Below are 18,727 nucleotides of genomic sequence, written 5' to 3' on the forward strand. Positions count from 1 at the left end.
TGTTATTTTTTTTTTTATCTAAAAATGTGAATGATTGTTAGATTAGTAATAATTGTTTAATGTAATGTTATTAATAACGAATAGTATATAATAATAATGTAAAAACCAAATGTGCAATGAAGAGAGATAATAAAAGGCTTATTTATTTAGAGAGACGTCCGCTGCGCGTAGCATCACTTGCAATAGTGCTGGAGCCGCAGGCGTGCGAGCGGCGCGTGCGCACGGCGACGCAGGCCGCGCTCGACAGGGAACTGGACGGCGAGCTCTCGGCCACTGTGCTGGAGTTTCTTTTCCAGGTGACTGCGATGTCTTAGTTTTCACGAAAATTTACTTGTTCTTAGGTTACTCGCGTATATTATTGATTAGTTGACGCCCGCGACTTCTTCCGCGTGGATTTAGGTTTGTAAGAATCCCGTGGGAACTTATTGATTTTCCGGGATAAAAAGTAATCTATGGTTAATCCAGGGTATAGTATCTATCTCCATTCCAGATTTCAGCCAAATCCGTTTAGTTTTTGCGCGAAAGAGTAACAAACACACACACACAGAGATACACACATACACACAAACTTTCGCCTTTATAATATTACTGTGATAATAATAATATGTGTATGTGTGCGTGTGTGTGCAGGTGGGAATAAAGCGCAAGTGGGCAGCGTGCGGCGGCTCGTGTGACGTGACGGCGCGCGAGCTGTTGCCGCAGCTGCTCGCTCAGCGTCGGCTGCACTCCACAGCGTTCCACAAGCTGGCCGACCTCAACCAAGGTATGCCCTCAACAAATGTACTCACAATCGTGTTTTTGTGATACAGGACCCAATTACACTAATTAGGTCACTGATTTGCTATGATTTCAAACCTTACACGAATATGTACAAAAATATTTTATCGTACTTGAGAATTTGAATCGGCCCCAAGCGGTAGCAACCAAAGATTTGAAGGGGATTGATGAAACTGTGAGGGTCCTGTTTTACTGCGGAACCTTAAAAAAGATAAAAGTTGTCTACGTTTGTTTGGCAGTGGAAACGATAGACCCATCGCTACTGCAGTCGCTTGCACCCCGCGACTGGCGGCCGTCGCCCGGCGAGGCGTGCGCGCTGCTGGACGAGTGGGCGGCTCGGTGTGCGCCGCTCATACAGCATCTCCTGCTTGAAATGGACTATACGCCACACACGTACGATCGATGTTATATTATATACTTACTCTATGATGCCCGCGATTTGTTTTTTTGAATCCCGTGGGAACTCTTTCATGTCCCGGAAACTGACATAGGCAACTTTTTATCCCGGAAAATCAAAGTATTCGCGGGATTTTTAAAAAACCTTAATCCACGCGGACGAAGTTGCGGCCATTATCTAGTTTTCTAATAATCGTGTTCTTATAGGGGAGTATCGTTGGAAAGTCAGCTGGCAATCGGTAGCTGGCTTTGTTCCTGGCTGCGCGCGAAGGGCGAAGCGTCGGAGTGGGCGTGGCAAGTCCTGCGCGCCCTGAGACTGCATCGCACGCAGTGGGGCTTGCCACTGGAGGCGCCTTCTCCTGAACCGGCTGAGGATCTGTTGTCCACAGCATACGCGTTGATGGCCAGCGATTGGGGACACTGCTTGCCTCTGGTGAGTTATTGGTACTGATTCTGAGCGTAACTAAATTTTAGAGTATTTGCATCTTTTTCTTACCAATGTAATAAGAAAAGGACAGACAAACTTAATTTAGACCTGTTTAACCTTGTGGCCAAGCGCTAGTCTATAAATTAAAACAGTAATAATATAGGCTATAAATAGTAAATAATATATTATAATATACACTATACAGTATATAAATTAGTTTGTCCTAGTCAATAGTAATTAAGTAAGTAAATCAGTTCGCTTCTATGAAGACACTTCATCTGGAGGTGAGCCTATGGGCCGTCGACGGTAGCGCTGTAACAGGCCATGGGGGTTGCAGGTGTGCGGGCCCGGCGTGGAGGCGCTGTGGCGGCTGGCGCGGGCGCGGCCCGAGGACACGGCGCGCTGTGCGGGGCCGCTCATGCGAGTCATGGCCCAGTCGCCCGAATCCGTCTCTCTCACACCCAAGTAAGTAACTTACTCAATTTGGTGATGTGTATTGGCCTGTCCAACTAAGCAAACCTAAAAAGATTGGGACTCTCGTGGAACTATCTCAGGGCAGCGGCTAAAGATAGGGAGATATACAAAACAATTGGGTATTTTCCTACTTTTGAATTTGATAAATATTATTACTTTATTATAAACTAGGATAAAAATAATGACGTACGCTAAAAAAACTATTAAAAATCCAACAAAGATTTACAAAGTTGCAGAGGGTCTTCTATCCCTTTCTCGCAAAACGAAAATTTGTATGAAACCGCAGGAAGCTACTATGGCATTAGCACAGAGTGATGTCAAAATGCTATTATTGCTATCTTTGTCTAATCTGAAATATTTAAATGCTTATAACTTTTTTGTTATTTGATCGATTTAATTAGTGTTTTCAGTTTACGTCATTATTTTTATCCTAGTTCATAATAAAGTAATAAAATACCCTATTGCTGCAACCCTAAGTTCCACGAAGGTATAAGAGGAGTACATCATCATTGGCCTTTTCGAATCCAACTTGGTTGGGCAGCGTTTGGGAAGCTTTGAGATGTCTTATCATCCAAAATTGCTCAGTGCTTGAAGACCAAAGTCTTCGAACAGTGCGTGTTGCTAGTGATGACACGTGGATCCGAGACATGGTCGCGAACTATGGGCCTCTTAAGGAAGCTCAGAGTCACTCGGCGAGCGATGGAGAGAGCTATGTTTGGATGTTACTCTATGTGATTTATTTATATTTATTTAAGTTTTAATTGTACAGGGCCTTTTTGTCCCATTCAGTGTCACAAAAACCACGGTCGGTTTTACCGCGCACTGCGTTAACTTATTGAAGTTATATAATAAAACTATAAAACCAGCATAATGATTATATTGTATAAATAAATAAAATAAAAATCTTCAACCAAGGTATGTACTTCATTTTCTGCGATGGTGTAGCTCAAAATCAGCTCTGTTTCTGCCCGACCATTTACTCTTCGTGTTAACTCTTTGTAGATTTGCGGAGGTGTTCACCGCGATACTGAACTCCGGGCCGACGCTGGTGCAGCGCGCGCTGGGGCGCCGCACCGCCACCGGCGCGGAACTGCTGCAGCAGCTGCTGATGCGACACATGCAGGACACGCGGTGAGTTACACGATCACACTACAAAACACCCTCTTAGTGATATAATAGGAGGAACGTTTACCCTCGTTACAATAACATGAACAACAAGAATGCAGTGCAACTTGCCCCGATCGCAATGACCCTATAAAAGGCGTTTAGGAGATTGGTAGGTTCTATATGATGAGTGCCATATTATATGCATCTCACGCTGGTGAAAATATTATTAACACGTTCCTTCAGTAACTTCATTTATTACAACGTGTTACTAGTACAAGATAGAGGGACTGCCTTGATACGAAATAATAATTACCATAATAATTGACACATGCAAAGCGAAACCGTTGTGTTGCCGTTTCATACACAATAGCTAGTATGCAATCGATATTCTGGTCGAATATGCCGGTGAGTGCTTCCTTAAATTTTGATAAAGAAAAAAATGATTATTTTGTCCACATATCACATTATACCTAAGAATTGATTATCCCGGCGCCTCCACCACTTGAGCCTCAAGCAGAAGAAGCACCGGAATAAACTGTAACATAACGGTGTATTTTAGGATGTCAGCGCAAGAGCGCAGCGCGCTGCTGTCGGCGTGGCTGCACGCGCTGTGGCGGCCGAGCGTGCCGGCGTGCGCGCGCGCCGCGCTCGACCAAGCCATGCGCGCGTGCCGGGACTGGCGCACGTTGGACGCGCACGCTGCTCTCTTGTTGCAGGTAATGAATGAATGAATGAATATACTTTTATTGTACACCACGATATTAACACATACAAAACACATACAAAACAAAACAAAATATAGATACAATTGTAGCGAAGCAAGTCGCTTCGCTACAATTTATCGTTTATTTATTTATGTACTTATTTGTTTATTTTAATATTATAAATTAATGTATTTACGTTAAGGCCGCCAATATTTTGTTTTGCTTGGTATGTATTTTTTCTGCATTAATTCTGTGGTGTACAATGCAAGTATATTCATTCATTCATACAATTTGGTACATTGGTACAGGAAGAAAACGCCAAAGAGTACATAGTCGATGCAGTCCGAAACGTCTCCGTAGCTCCGTTGCTGTGCGAGTCTATAGTGCGCAACGCACACGCGCTGGAAGTGCAGACGCAGATGCACGCGCGGCTGCTGCTGGAGCTGGCCAGGCAGAAGGCTGCCGGCCACAGGATCCATGTGGATAATGCACTCAAGGTATGACTTACGGCGTTAGCTCATTAAAATGCCGGTCAAGCGCATACGAAGCTTTCTGTACCATCGTACATGAAATTACATTTTTTTGTGATGTAACCTTCACTACCTCTTCTCTTTCAGAACGCTCCCCTCACCCTCTTTTGGGTATATAATACAATAAAAATGATAGTAAATTTTTTTTTCTTGATCGTAAAGTGCTGGCAGCAGTACTTTATTAAGTAATACTATTGTATAAAACTAAACTTATAAACGTATGTAAATGTATGTTGTATGTCTAAAATGTATTGTTAATTGTAAATTTATTGTTTAAGACTTGGCCAAGCCACATTTGTAAAAAGTATACTAATTTTCATAATTTTTTATGATAGTATTTTTACCTATACTTCAATTGATTGTACTAATTTTTTCACAATCATTGAAAATGTTAGAATATGCAAGAGAGAAGGAACCATAGCTAACCACAGCGCTTTGATTATCATGAAGCGCAAGCCTATCCTGCAATTTTTTTTCTAGCAAATAGGGTCATCACTAACGGACGACGAGCTGCCAATCCACCGCTGCGCGTGCGCCGCGCTGTGCGCGCCGCCGCAGCACCCCGCGCACCTGCTGCTGCTGAGGCTGTTCCTGCACATGTACCTGCAGCGACCGCCCGCTGCGCCGTGAGTCTCATTCATTCCAATTGAAAGCTCCAATGAAAATGTGTCCAAGTCCATTTTTTGTTGCCTGACTGTTAGTTTAATTCTATAATGTAAACAATTTGAAAGAAAGAAAGAAAAATAATTTATTCATCTTGTGTACAAAGTATAAACAAAAAAATGAGTAGTTAGTAGTACTTATTAATTAAGTACTTAATAATTACTTAAAATTAGTTCTTGCACCCACATGACACAAGATGGCTCAGCATCAATGTTGAGCCGGGGCCTTGTCATTCAGGGGCAATTTTATTATCACACTAGCTGACGCCCGCGACTTCGTCCGCGTGGATTTAGGTTTTCCGGGATAAAAGTAGCCTATTTGCTAATCCAGGATATTATCTATCTCCAATCCAAATTTCAGCCAAATCCGTTCAGTAATTATTGCGTGAAAGAGTAACAAACATACAGACATACACACAAACTTTCGCCTTTATAATATTAGTGTGACATTCAATCAAATAAATTATTTCATTTCATTCAAGCGGGTTATTAGCAATGGGTGTACAGTATGCAAAAACTACTGGATGGATTCAGCTGTATGAAAAGGAGATAGCTCATGCCCTGACTTAACACATAGGGTACTTTTTATACTGGAAAATGAAAGAGTTTAAAAACGTATATCCACCCGGACGAAGTCGTGGGTATCCTCTAGTATATCATATACAGTTCGTGATAATTTGTCAACAGGCCAGATTCGCCACCGGTCGGACCACTGTTCTTCAGCGGCCTGGTCAAGTCCCGTACACTCTCACAACTAAAAAAACGCCTCCAAGAAACTGCCACTTACCACCGCGCCCAAATAGAAGTACTAAAATCCACAGAAGGAAATGTAATGAGCCCTAGTACCTCCGAAAGTTCTAAGGAGAACAATTCTAATCCCACTACTGAAAATAATTTGTTTTCAACTTTAGCCATCTTGGATTTGACGGGTGACGATTCGGAATCGGATGAGAGTTCGTCTGACAGAGAATGCGATATAAATGATGATAGAGGTGCGAGAGAGGCGAGCGTCGATCGAGATACACATAATCTTATATGTTATCATACGGCTGCGGAAAAGTAAGTTTAATTCCACGGACAAATAAGTAGAACGGAAATTCGTACGCAGAAACTCTCTTCGCTGTTTTGTCCGCGCAGATAGATAATATAATTCTTCACTAGTGCATCCATGCTGATATTATACTTCAGATAAATAGAAATGACATTGATAGGGGGGAGGGGGGGGGGGGGGGGGGCGTAATTATCGGGCGTTTTATCTAATTTTAACCAATAATAAAAAAAAAGCCATCGATAGGTCACCTATCATGTTTACTTGCTCCAATATTATACTTACCTAGTGCTAAATATAGCTATAAGATGCAGACACAATATGTAAGCTGTATTTATTATCAGGATATATCGCGAAGTTATGTATATGAAATGGCTCTAATATTTAAAAAAAAACCAGTGAAATTTTGATTTTTTATTTAGCAACTAGCGACTCGCCCCGGCTTCGCACGGGTGTTCTATGGAAAAGTGGTTATAATGGCTAAAATATAAATGTTTGGTTTATACTATCGCGGACTTTTTTGTAGGCATTATTGAGTTCTACAACTTTTCTATAGAAGTCAACCATACATCTCTAACCATTTAGGCAGCGTTCGCGAGAATCGTTAACGTACGGCAGTTTTTTCGACGCCTTACTCCACAATTTTCACTACCACGAAAAATCCTATCTATTTTCCGGGATAAAATATAGCCTATACGGATTCGGAAGAATCCCTCTAAGTAATGGTAAAAGAAATTTTGAAATCGGTCCAGTAGTTTTTGAGCCTATTCAATACAAACATACAAAAATACAAAAATACAAAAATACAAAGGTTTCCTCTTTATAATATTAGTATAGATACCACATACAAGGGGATGACACTTCACGAGATGGCGGCGTTAGTTCCAATTTTGGCCACGCGCCAAAAGATCCTTGTCGCACTGTAAAGTTACGTATTCATGTGCTGTGTTTGGTGGCGCAGGGTAGTTCGTGAGTACTGGCTGTGGCTGGAGGAGGGAGCGAGCGTGCGCGCCGCGCCGCACCACGCCGACATCGCGCGCTTCCTCTCCGAACAGGTACTCATTGAAAGTGTTCATTTAAACGTTTCCGTCTGTTGTGCGTGCGTTGTCCCACACCGCCGAAATCTTCACTCCAGCCATCCAAGCTCGCTTCAGAAGCCGAGTAGACCGACCAGTTTGCCGAGCGCTTCATGAAGTGAGATTGGGGATTCCAAATGGCGCTCTCGTTGCTCTACATCGGCTGTACACTCTAGGCGCACGTGCATCAGTGTGTCATCGACCTCCATGCAGGTCTTATACAGAAGACTGTCGGTGACACCTATAACGAAAAGGTCTTTGTTTGGTGGGCTATGCTCTGTCCCACCACCTTCCCAAGTTTACCTCTGCCCAGGCGAAGTAGTTAAAGCTCTTTTAAAGAAAGAAGTCCTGCAGAGTGAAACGCTACTTTATGGTCGTTATGAAGGCGCAAATCGGTGCTTTCTTCATACAAACCTATAGGAGTTTCAATCGCCAATTAAACTCTAAGGAATATGTTTTACGTTTGGCCAAGTTTTTATTAGAAATCAGTTAAAATGTGAAAGTTGTTCGTCAATCAAAGATTATCATTATCAATCATCTCAATCCATCACCAGGCTACTGCTGAGTTTTTGGGTGAAGTTGTTTGGTATTAAAATATTTAGGGCTGCTAAATTGACTTTTTGTAGGCGTTGGAAACAGCCTGGCGTGCCTCCCTGAGCAAAGTGTCATCCGCGCCCAATACCCCAACGTCCCCCGCGTCCGCACGACCAGACCCAACGACACTCCCACAGTCGCACACCACGCACTGCGAGCGAGCTGTCCGAGCTATACTGGACGTTAAGAGGAGAAAGAGACGCAGGTTCGTTCCATTTAAAAAATTGCGAAAAAAAATAGACTTCAAACACGAAAAAGTAAAAAATAATATAATTTATTACCAAATATATTATCTATTAAATTGTGTTAATTCATTCTATATATCTATTTTACTCCATATTTTTATATATTTATTCTACTCCTTTGACAACCTCTCGCACTGCCAAGGGTCACTGGTAGAGATCTCTTATAGAGATAAGTGCTTCCCTGACCACTTTTTCTTTCTTTTTCTCTATATCGTTACAACTTTCTGGTACAAATAAATAAATGATTTGCCAGAATTTATTAATTGCAGATACAAAATCCCAGATCTACCGAGTATCAATGATGACGCGTACTTCAGAGACGCTCAGCTGGTCGTTAAAACTATCCAGAAGGAACTGACGGAACTGGAAAAACTCACAAGGCGAGAAATATTTTTTTAATTTCCTGAGACTTCGTGCCAATGAATCACTAATGCAAGTGAAAATAATAATAATTAGTGTGACGTTGGGGGTCGGTCAGTGGTGAAGAGATTAAAGAAACACCCCAAAGTCAACACAAGAATTTATTTAGTAGTAAGTAGGGTCGTAGGTTTTCGCGGTTGTCACTACAGTCTCTAAGGCTTGCAGTAGGCGGTACTTCCCTGCTGTGCCGTGCGGTGACGTCCCGGAGATAGCGGGACCCGGCGAGATGGTCTTCGAGGGAGGTGGAAGATGCGCTGGTTGGTGCTCGGTGGCAGGCCGCCGGCCAGGTGCGGAGAGGTTCGTGGCACCAGAAGAGGGTGCCGCGAGGTGCGCCTGGAGGTTCGTGACACCAGGAGAGGGTGCCACGAGTAAGCGTGCCTGGCGTAGACCTAAGGAGCACAAAGAACTCGAGGTGGTACCGTGAACTTCGAGGGGTACCGGGAAACTTGAGGGGTACCGTGACTCTTGAGGGGTACCGAGAACTTGAGGGTCACAGTGAAACCTGGAACGCACATTCCAGTGGGTGAGCAAAGTTTCTCACTACGCATCCGATCGTGAACCACGCGGTACAAGCAAGCGGAAGCACAGCGTGAGATGGTAGTATGCGTGGTCACAATCAGACGGAGTTACAAGTAAAAGAGTGAAGCTACGTTAACATAGGTACAAAAGAAAAGATCATATTAAATGCAGAAGGCAGCTAGTATAATAATTTACAAAGTAAGTAGCTAGGTATGTTATATTATCGAGGTGAAATACTAACTATTAAAAGGCTATTATAGGTCTAATGTAATTTGAAAAAGATTAAATGATTATTAAACAAAATGAAAGGCTTGCATTGGCTAAATACAGTAAAATATGGTAAAATGATTTTCTAAGGAACAATGCAAGGTCATCCATGACACGTGGGTTAGCTACGAAATAAAACTATCCTACGGCGAATAATTCAGTACTTACCCGTATAACGGGTTTACAAGATCACCGTAGTAGTTGGTAGTGCAGGTACAGGGATATTGTGTTCCTGTATTCCCAACAGGAACACGTTACCTTTAGATATGTTCACTGCGACGCGTCTCACGTGAAAAACGATTCGAGCGTCACCCTAACCATTCCTGCGCACGCGCCGCGCGGCAGAGGTGCCCTCCTGCTTCAAGCGGCTGCACGGGACAACTCGTCGCAGACGCAGTGGTGGCGGGTAACATTGTCCGTCAGTATTGTGTCATGCTTTGAATTATTTATTTAAAAAAATGTAACGCCTTCACAACGTTACATTAGTTAGAAAAAAGTCTCCGTTTTTTTCAGTCCACCATGGACGCTCCTGCTTACGTAACTTGCCTAAGCCCGTGCCCCAAATATACACCTTTCCTCATCTTTGATGGTTGGCATGCTCGATGAGGAATGTTTTATAATAAGAAAGAATGTTTAAACTTCTTTACTGTTACATTTTCATCTAGAGAATGGATGTCGGACGTGGACCGCGTGTCAAAGTTGGACGTCCAGCTGTGGGAACTGGTGGGGCGGTTGCGTGCGCGGCGCCCGCTGCCGCCGGTGCAGAGATCCTGCGCGCAGGGCTGCAAGCCCGTCACCATACATGTCGCTGTAAGTCGTGGTTTAAACTGAGCCACATATGATACTGTAGCTCAGTTTAAGGAGTTCTCAAGTTCATTTTTAAAGTGAGAACTTCTTTAGTGCCATTGTGATTTGATACTCTATAAAACAAGACTTTGTTAGGGGTTCCTTGTTTTACTACAAAGTCCTGAAAACCATTTACTACGAATTGTGTTCTAGACAAAATATACGTTGAAACTATTAGTATAGATTGTTTGGTATTTACGAGTTCCCTATAGTATAGTATAGTTAAGTTCACTATTTTATTCACAGAAAGATGAGTGGTGTATATCGAGTGGAGCTGAACAAGGAATACAAGAAAACAGGTACAATACTAACACTTTTATAAGGTACGCCGATGTGCCTGCGCAGAAAACTTATTTTTTAATGGCGCGAAAATATCTTGGCCAAACATAGCGCAAGTCCGTCCGCTACTGTCTACGCGACATGGTTTTCACACGCAAATTAAGCGATATCGCACGAGTCTCTGATGTCCTTATGTTTAAAATCTTAACGACAAGCTCTCTTTGCGTGTTTTATCGCCTTTATAATGGCGAGTGCTCTGAAGAGCTGTTTGACCTCATTCCACCCTTCTTTTACAACCGCACCGCACGCCGCTACAAGCAATTTCACCCTTGACCCCTGGGTGTCTGGTGCTCATCGGCCGCCCGTTGTACCAGATCCTTTTTTACCACTCACAAGCAAACTGTGGAACCAACTCCCATCGGCGGTGTTCCCACTAGATTACATCATGGGGTTATTTAAGGTGCGGGCCAACAAATTCTTGAAGGCCGGCAATGCATCGGTAATACCTCTGGTGCTGCAAATGTTCACGAGCGGCGGTAATCACTAAACACCAGGTCGTTTACTCACTATTTTGTATAGAAAAAAAAAAGCAATAAGATCCTTATTTCATTGATATACATTCGGTTTTAATAGGCGTTAGGTCACGTTTTCTGCGAAAATGAATTGAGCCAATGCGACTTATAAAAGTGGTATATATTCTGAGTAAAGTATTTGTGTGTTGTTCAGGCGGCGAGCGCGCGCGGCCATCCGCCGGCTGTCTCGGCCGCGGCCGCACGACGCGAAGATCACCTCGAGAGTGCATTCCTTAGGCAGGTCGGTGAATATGCGATGGATTGTGTTGTTTCGGATTGACTATGCTACGTACTGGCCGCTCCAGCGTCACCGGATGGGGTGGCGAGCGCGAAGCTCCGCCAGGGGATGAGCCCTAAGCCTCGAAGAAATAATAATTGGAGAGGTCGGGGGGCAACATTCTCCTAATCTTATCACCGCTTTATTAGAGTAGACCAGCTTATTCCCACGACTTTGTCCGTGTGGACTACACAAATTTCCCTATACACAATAACCCCTATTAGGGGTTGAATTTAAAAAAATCCTTTCTTGTCTGTGTCATAATAGGTAATTGCATGCCAAATTTCAGCACGAGCCGTCCAAGTAGTTTGAGCCGTGGGTTAATAAATCAGGCAGTGAACTTTTCCTTTCATATATAGCATGTAACCAGAACGCTAGCAAAAACTTAGCGTTACTATTATACTACCTTAACCAATCCAATGCCAATTATATTGTGGTTTTAGTGATTTAGTATTTTCCAAAACCGCTTTGTATAGCTTGCAAAACTTCAGTCAATGCCCCATCTACGATGTGGCATTGACTTCGAGCGACCTACTTACGGAACGTTCGTTGACCTTTGGCGTCAGTCAGATGTTTTATTTGCAATATATTGTGAACATTTAAAAAATACAATGCAGCTTTTTTTTGTGGTATCTTATCAGTAATCATCAGTACTATCACCTATCTCCCTTTTTGTTAGCGTTCTCGTTACACTGAGGTGTGCGGGGATCGGGGAGTATTGAAAGGAAAACACGTCTACTATGTTTAAGGTTTACTCGTAGACTATCTTAGAGCTATCCTACACCACACCACCGGGGCAGGAGAAAAAAAAAAGAAAAATGTAAAGTAGATAATTTACATTTTTTTTTTTTTTTTTTACTTACTTCCACTCGCAGGTGGTTCTATACCTTATAAACTAGGAACAAAAAGCTTAGTTCTATTCTTATGTACTACTTCACTTTTGTTATCTTTAAGAATTATTACGTTTGGTCCGACGTCATTTATCACTGTATAAGGGCCCTCAAATAAACAGTCAAGTTTTCCACCGCACTCATTTTTCACTAGCACTTTATCGTCTTTTTTATATGTCACTGTATTCACTTTTTTATCGTACTTACATTTCCTATCTAGTTTTGATTGTATTAAATTTTCACGAGCGTCCTTTTGCGCTACTTGCATTCTATATCTTAATTCTAAACTATAGTTATCTGCATTATATAATGGTTCTACATCACTACTTAATCTACTTGGTATTCGACAACTTTTACCAAATACTAATTCATATGGGGCATATTTGGTCGATGTATGAACGGTATTGTTATATGAAAAACACCAAAAGGGTAGCCAATAACTCCAAGTTTCGGGTTGTTTATCACACATTATCCTCAGAAATGCACCTAGGTGTTTATGTGTATTTTCTAATGAACCTATACTTTGGTGGTGGTAAGCAGTTGAATTTAGTTTTTCAATTTCTAATAATTTACAGACCTCCGTCATCGTTGAAGATAAAAATTCGGATCCCCTGTCACTCACCAGGCAATTTGGGATTCCAAATCTTAAGATAAAGTTATTTACAAATGCTCTAGCTACAGTTTTTGTTTCCTTATTTCTAATAGGATAAGCTTCTACAAATTTACTAAGTTCACACTGGAGTGTGAGTATGTAGACATTTCCTTCCTCATCTCTATCTAAAGGACCTACTAAATCTAGAAAGATTTTTTCAAAAGCCGATGTAGCGGTTGTTGTAATTACCATGGGTTCTACAGTATGTCTCGAGTGTTTCATTTTTTGACACTTTTCACATTTACGTATATAGTCTCTAACATCATGTTCCATTCCTGGCCAGTAAAATTGTTTTCTTAAATTATTAATCATTCTGCGTACCCCTGCGTGTCCGCTAGTAGGCAGCAAATGAAAGTCATTCAAAATGAAATCCTTTTCTTTATCATCCTCTATTCTTTTTATTCCTCTTAAAACACAAATCCTAGGGCCCTGATATGTGTTTTTACTTTTAACTTCATCAATTAAATCTCTTATGAACAATGCATTGTTTACTGTTTTTATTATACAGATTTCATTAATTTTTAATTCTTTACAAAAATTACTCAATTTAACCACAAATTCGTCTCGCGTAAAATGTGATTTAAAATCAAGATTAATGTATAATATTTTCTTTCTGTTCGTAAAAGCAAAACATTCCCGTTCCGCATTTATTTTCTCCTTTTGCTTTATTATTTTTAATTTATTCCCTTCTACTAACATCATCTCTACTGAATCATTTGGTATCCGTAATATTTCCACGACTCGCGGTTGATCAGGCCGCTCGTCCTTGGCTATACTAGGGATTACACTCCTATCTGTATGACTTTTATCCTTCTCTTCCTCTCTTTTTCTTTGCGCTCTAGTCATAACGTTTATGATATTATTACTCATATTTTTTAACTCGTCAGACGTAATTATTATTCTAGACAACGCGTCCGCGACTGCATTATCTTTTCCCTTTACATACACTATCTTGTAATCGTATTCCTCTAATGTTAAGCGAAATTTTAACAATCTACTACTGGGATCTTTCATTCCAAACAGATATACTAACGGCTTGTGATCGGTCATAATTGTAAAAGCTTTTCCGAATAAATATGGTCGAAAATATTTAATACCCCAAACAACTGCAAGTAATTCCTTTTGAATAGTTGGATAATTTTTTTCGGCTTTGTTTAAAGGTCGACTCGCATAAGCTACAGGTCGCAAATCTTTATTACAAAGTACAGCTCCTATCGCTATACCAGAAGCATCGGTTTGAAGGATGAACTCGCTATCTGGCGAAAAATCGGGATATTGCAGAATAGGTGGAGACATTAATGCTACCTTCAACAATTGAAACGACTGATCACATTCCGCTGTCCATACAAAAGGTACATTTTTCCTACATAAAATATTTAAAGGTAATGTTAATTCAGCAAAGTTTTTTATAAATTTCCTGTAATAATTACTGAAAGCAACAAAACGTCTCACATCGTCCGAATTTTTCGGTACTGGATAATTTTTTATCACAGCAATTTTATTTGGATCCGGTAAGATTCCGTTTTTTGTTACTGTGTGACCTAAGTATAATAATTCGGTCTTTAAAAATTGACATTTGTTAGGGTTGAGTTTTAAATTTACTTTTCTTAACCTTTCGAAAACATCTATGAGATTCTTATTATGTGTTTCTAAGTTTCTGCCGAAAATAACTAGGTCATCTAAATATATGAAACATTTTTCATAGGTAAGGCCAGACATTGCAACTGTCATGACACGGGAAAAAGCACTGGGGCTTATTTTTAAACCCATAGGTAATCTTTTCATATGGTACTGTCCGGTATTAGTTGTAAATGCTGTCACCCTACGGCTATCGGGAGTAAGTGTAACTTGATAGTACGATTGGCTCAGGTCTAAATGTGTGAAGTAAATAGCACCTGACAACGAATCTAAAATCTCGTTAATATTGGGAAGTGGGAATTTATCGTCTTGAATTGTTTCATTCAATTTACGGTAATCAACAACTAATCTCCAACTTTTTTTTGAATCGTCACTTTTCTTTGGAACTAATAAAATAGGACTGGACCATTCGCTCTGACACTCTTCAATAATATCGTCTCTAATTAAACCTTGTATTTGTTTCTGTACCTCTGACTTTAAGCTATTGGGAATACGGTACGGTTTAGTATACACTGGTTTCGTATTAGGTTTCAGTGTAATAGATTGCTCATATACCTTAGTAGTTGTGAGCTTATCGCCGGGCAATTGGAATATGTCAGCGTATTTCGTACAAATAGATTCTATTACTTTCCGTTCGCTGGAATGCAAGTGATCCAATTTCAACAAAGGCAACAACTTGCTTGCTCGAATAGAATTAGAATCACATTTTTCAAAAGAACATATTTCATAATTATTTAATAATTCGAAATCGGGTTGAAAAGTAGGAATATTAACAGTTTCGTTACTCGTATTAAGGATTTTAATGGGTATAATATTGTTTTTCGGTTTTACTATGATACTCGCGAGAAATATGTTTTCTTGTAATTCTTTAGGAAGTATGACGCAATCTTGGGTAACGCTATTTATATGTATGTAATGTATTGATTCGCTACGAGCCGGAATAGTTAAAAACTCTGAGCATAACGTAGGATTACTGTAAAGTTTAAGGCTATATTTATTTTCAGAACTATGCAAGGTTAATACTGAATTTTTCAAGTCATAATTTATTGTATTAAATTTATTAAAGAAATCTTGACCCAAAATTCCGTCAGACTTGCAAGGCAATTTTTCAAAAATGTAAAATTTATGACGAAAGGGTATGCCGTCGGAAGTTTTAATAGTGAGAAAAACGTAACCATTTGAATAGATTTTCCCTCCGATGCCATGTATTACAATTTTGTCTTCATAAATAGGTATTTTGTTTGGTAGGCACGATGTGCGAACTACTGATAATGACGCGCCGGTGTCGAGTAACCATGAGCATTTTGTTTCGTTTACGTTTAAAAAAATGTATTTAGCGTTCCTTATATCGCATGTTAGAATGTAATCTTTAGGCCCGAAAAAACTGATTTTGATTTGTGTAACTTTGGCCTTCCGAATTTTCTCTCTCTTGAGTCTCTTGCTGTGCGAAATGTACGTTACCACGATAATATCCCCTATTATGAGTTACTCGACCTCGACTGCGACTCGATTGCGTGGCAGTTCCACGTGGCTGTCTCCCGCGGAAATTATTATTTCGGTAAAATCTGGCATTGGGGTGGTTATAATTCAAATTTTGGTTAGGTTTTCCTCTATTACCTCTGTAGTTGTAACTACCCCGACCTCGAATAAAGGGTCTACCTCTAGTACTTACCATGTTTAGCACCGAGTTGGAAGTAGATGGTTGGGCCAGCTCCTCGTCCTGTGCAGCACGGGCTGCGTCCTTGAGCTGCGTATAGTTTCTAGCTGAAATGATAGTGCTTAAACGCCTATTGCGGAGCCCATCTGCAAATTTTTTAATCGCCATTTGCTCATTTATAGGTTTTAAAATTTCGTACGCCTTCTCGTTAGAATTAGCCTGGGAAATAGTGAGGTCTACAAATAGTTCTTCGATACGTGACGCGTATTCAGAAATTGACATTTCATTTTGTGAAACTCTATTGAGCTGCGTTAATAATGAATTAGGTGACTTTTTTGTTAGTAAAAACGCTTTTATGTCCTTCACCAATTCGGTGCAAGAGTCGTACTCTTGTTTAAGTTTAAGTTTGGCTGATTTGCTTAACCTAGTTTTTAGAGTAAAAGTAGCTAATTGCTTCTTACACCTAGAGTCTTTCAAACAACTCTCGTAGAGCTCTAAACTGTCAATAATTTTTTCTAAAGTCTCTTCTTTTTCGTCCATAACCGGTACCAAGCTAGCTGCAGTTTTTAAATTAAATGTCTCCATGTTTAAAAGTTGATCTTTGGTCGTTTCACTAGTAGAGCTATATGTCAAAATTTTATCGTACGTCGATACTATTTTTTCATTTAAAGCTTCGTAAATATATTCAGCTAATTCTAATGAGCTTTTCTGTAAGGAACAAGTACTAATAATATTTTTATACTCTGAGTATAATTCTTTAGCTTTTAAAATACTTTGATGTACTTTACCTTTATACTGTTGTCTTCTACGTGGACCTAATTTCCTTAAATTAGTTTGAATATCTAATAACTCGCTTAAAATACTTTCTAAATCATTTTCCATTAAAATTAAAACTTATTACATATTTAAACCTCACACTAAATTATATATTATTATATGTAGACACTAAATTATATTAAAACACATATTATCTTTTAAGAATAAAACCATTATCAAAGACCTAGATATGTCCTTATAATACTACGTTACAGTTTTCTTTCTTATGAAGCACTGTTCAAACACTTTTTGTTATTTTTCGCACACTATAGATAAAAGGTCCGCACTGCACTGGAATGGTCATCAGGCTGGGGATGGGTTTTGCTTATCCTGGGTGTCACGCGCGCGGCCGGATAACCCTATCCGAATTCTCCTGAAGGCGTCATTATTTATTTCTTTTTGTATCATTGTAGCGTGACACTTTTTGTAGCTTCTGAAGGCTATGAGCAATATGGCTAGTCCGCACACGCCGATGATGGTCGAGAGTAAAATATTGTTGGTGTAAAAATGATTGGTTATATCTGCAATTTGATCAGTTCCGTGTTGGTTAATAACCACTTCTTTTTGTTCACAGTTACACTTGCTACATTTAGTTCCCATTTTTTTTCTTTTTTACCACACGAAGAACACGGCTTTAGTATCACTTATTACTTTTAATTATATACGTTCCTACTCGATGCGCGGAGGCACACAAGAATCCGCCTCCTCAGCATAATTCGCCCGTCATTCGACACCCGGCGACGGCCAGGCGCCGAGTTCGCTAGGCAGGGTCGCCATGAGGTGTGCGGGGATCGGGGAGTATTGAAAGGAAAACACGTCTACTATGTTTAAGGTTTACTCGTAGACTATCTTAGAGCTATCCTACACCACAACACCCTGTATTTATGTAGATGTGTATTATTTGCGCAGACGTATCCGCAGCCAGGCTGCAGCTTTGCGCGTGGCGGAAATAGCAGCGAATGCCGCCGCGCGCACGGAGGCGTACGCGCCCGCGCACGAAGCCGTCACTGGACTCGTCGCTGATGTCGCTGCGGTCAGCATCACTTATCTGCCCAGGATGAACATACGAATCATACGTTCATACAGAATGCGAAGACCCTACATTGCGGTGCGACGCCGCGTAGTGAAATTACAGTGTTTTTAGCTCAAAAGGAAAAACGGAACCCTTATAGGAACACTTTGTTGTCTGTCTGTCTGTCTGTCCGTCTGTCCGTCTGTCGCGTCTGTCAAGAAAACCTATAGACTACTTCCCGTTGACCTACAATCATGAAATTATGCAGGTAGGTAGGTTTTATAGCACAAGTAAAGGAAAAATCCGAATTTGGAATTACATCACAAAAATAATTAAAATGTATTCATAAACAGATAATTTGTATTTTCAATATGAAAGAGCTTTACCTGTACATTGTAAAACAGATTTTTATTTATTTTTATGCAAAATAGTTTTTGATTTATCGTGCAAAATGTCGAAAAAATATCCGAGTTCTGATCCCTCGGTGCGCGAATCTGACTCACACTTGGCCGATTTTTGCCTTACCTAGCCAAAGTACTGCCTACTTGGTCAGCGCTATCCCACGTAGCGCCTGGTTGAAAACAGAACGGTTTTGAAGCAACTCTTGATTTTCAGAGGTTCATTTGCTGCGACGCAAAGCTTGCCACGCAGTACCTTAACCGCTGGAGTGCGGGTGCGGGCGGTGCTCAACAGAAACTCTGTCTTATGCTCATCATCCCTTCGCGGCTGGCCGTGGCGGAGTGGCCCGCGCTCTACACGGCCATACTGGCGCTGAAGTTGCCGCCACATGTCACCTTTACCTATATCTCCAAGGTACTCTTTTCTTCTCTCTCGATACGCTC

The 18,727-nt window shown here is 40.7% G+C and overlaps 1 protein-coding gene and 1 long non-coding RNA gene across 2 annotated transcripts in view; one reads left to right on the forward strand and one right to left on the reverse strand.

The window, feature by feature from the left end:
* The window catches only part of LOC123868718, a 38,104-nt gene that overhangs the window by 5,740 nt on the left and 13,637 nt on the right, over positions 1–18,727 (forward strand). The window contains exons 9-26 of the mRNA XM_045911284.1: positions 151–296; positions 631–763; positions 1,017–1,170; positions 1,381–1,606; positions 1,938–2,065; positions 3,077–3,205; positions 3,741–3,897; positions 4,194–4,382; positions 4,896–5,041; positions 5,765–6,136; positions 7,087–7,180; positions 7,828–8,000; positions 8,310–8,420; positions 9,912–10,056; positions 10,339–10,391; positions 11,098–11,184; positions 17,783–17,906; positions 18,501–18,698. Of these exons, the coding sequence (XP_045767240.1) occupies positions 151–296; positions 631–763; positions 1,017–1,170; positions 1,381–1,606; positions 1,938–2,065; positions 3,077–3,205; positions 3,741–3,897; positions 4,194–4,382; positions 4,896–5,041; positions 5,765–6,136; positions 7,087–7,180; positions 7,828–8,000; positions 8,310–8,420; positions 9,912–10,056; positions 10,339–10,391; positions 11,098–11,184; positions 17,783–17,906; positions 18,501–18,698 (2,765 nt within the window). The remainder of the gene's footprint in view (positions 1–150; positions 297–630; positions 764–1,016; positions 1,171–1,380; positions 1,607–1,937; positions 2,066–3,076; positions 3,206–3,740; positions 3,898–4,193; positions 4,383–4,895; positions 5,042–5,764; positions 6,137–7,086; positions 7,181–7,827; positions 8,001–8,309; positions 8,421–9,911; positions 10,057–10,338; positions 10,392–11,097; positions 11,185–17,782; positions 17,907–18,500; positions 18,699–18,727) is intronic.
* Positions 8,549–9,660, reverse strand: LOC123868789. The gene is made up of 2 exons (XR_006796717.1): positions 9,415–9,660; positions 8,549–8,962 (listed from the first exon to the last, which is right to left on the reverse strand). It is a non-coding gene; the product is annotated as an uncharacterized LOC123868789 (long non-coding RNA).

Source organism: Maniola jurtina, chromosome 10, assembly GCF_905333055.1.
Source record: "Maniola jurtina chromosome 10, ilManJurt1.1, whole genome shotgun sequence".
Classification (NCBI taxonomy): domain Eukaryota; kingdom Metazoa; phylum Arthropoda; class Insecta; order Lepidoptera; family Nymphalidae; genus Maniola; species Maniola jurtina.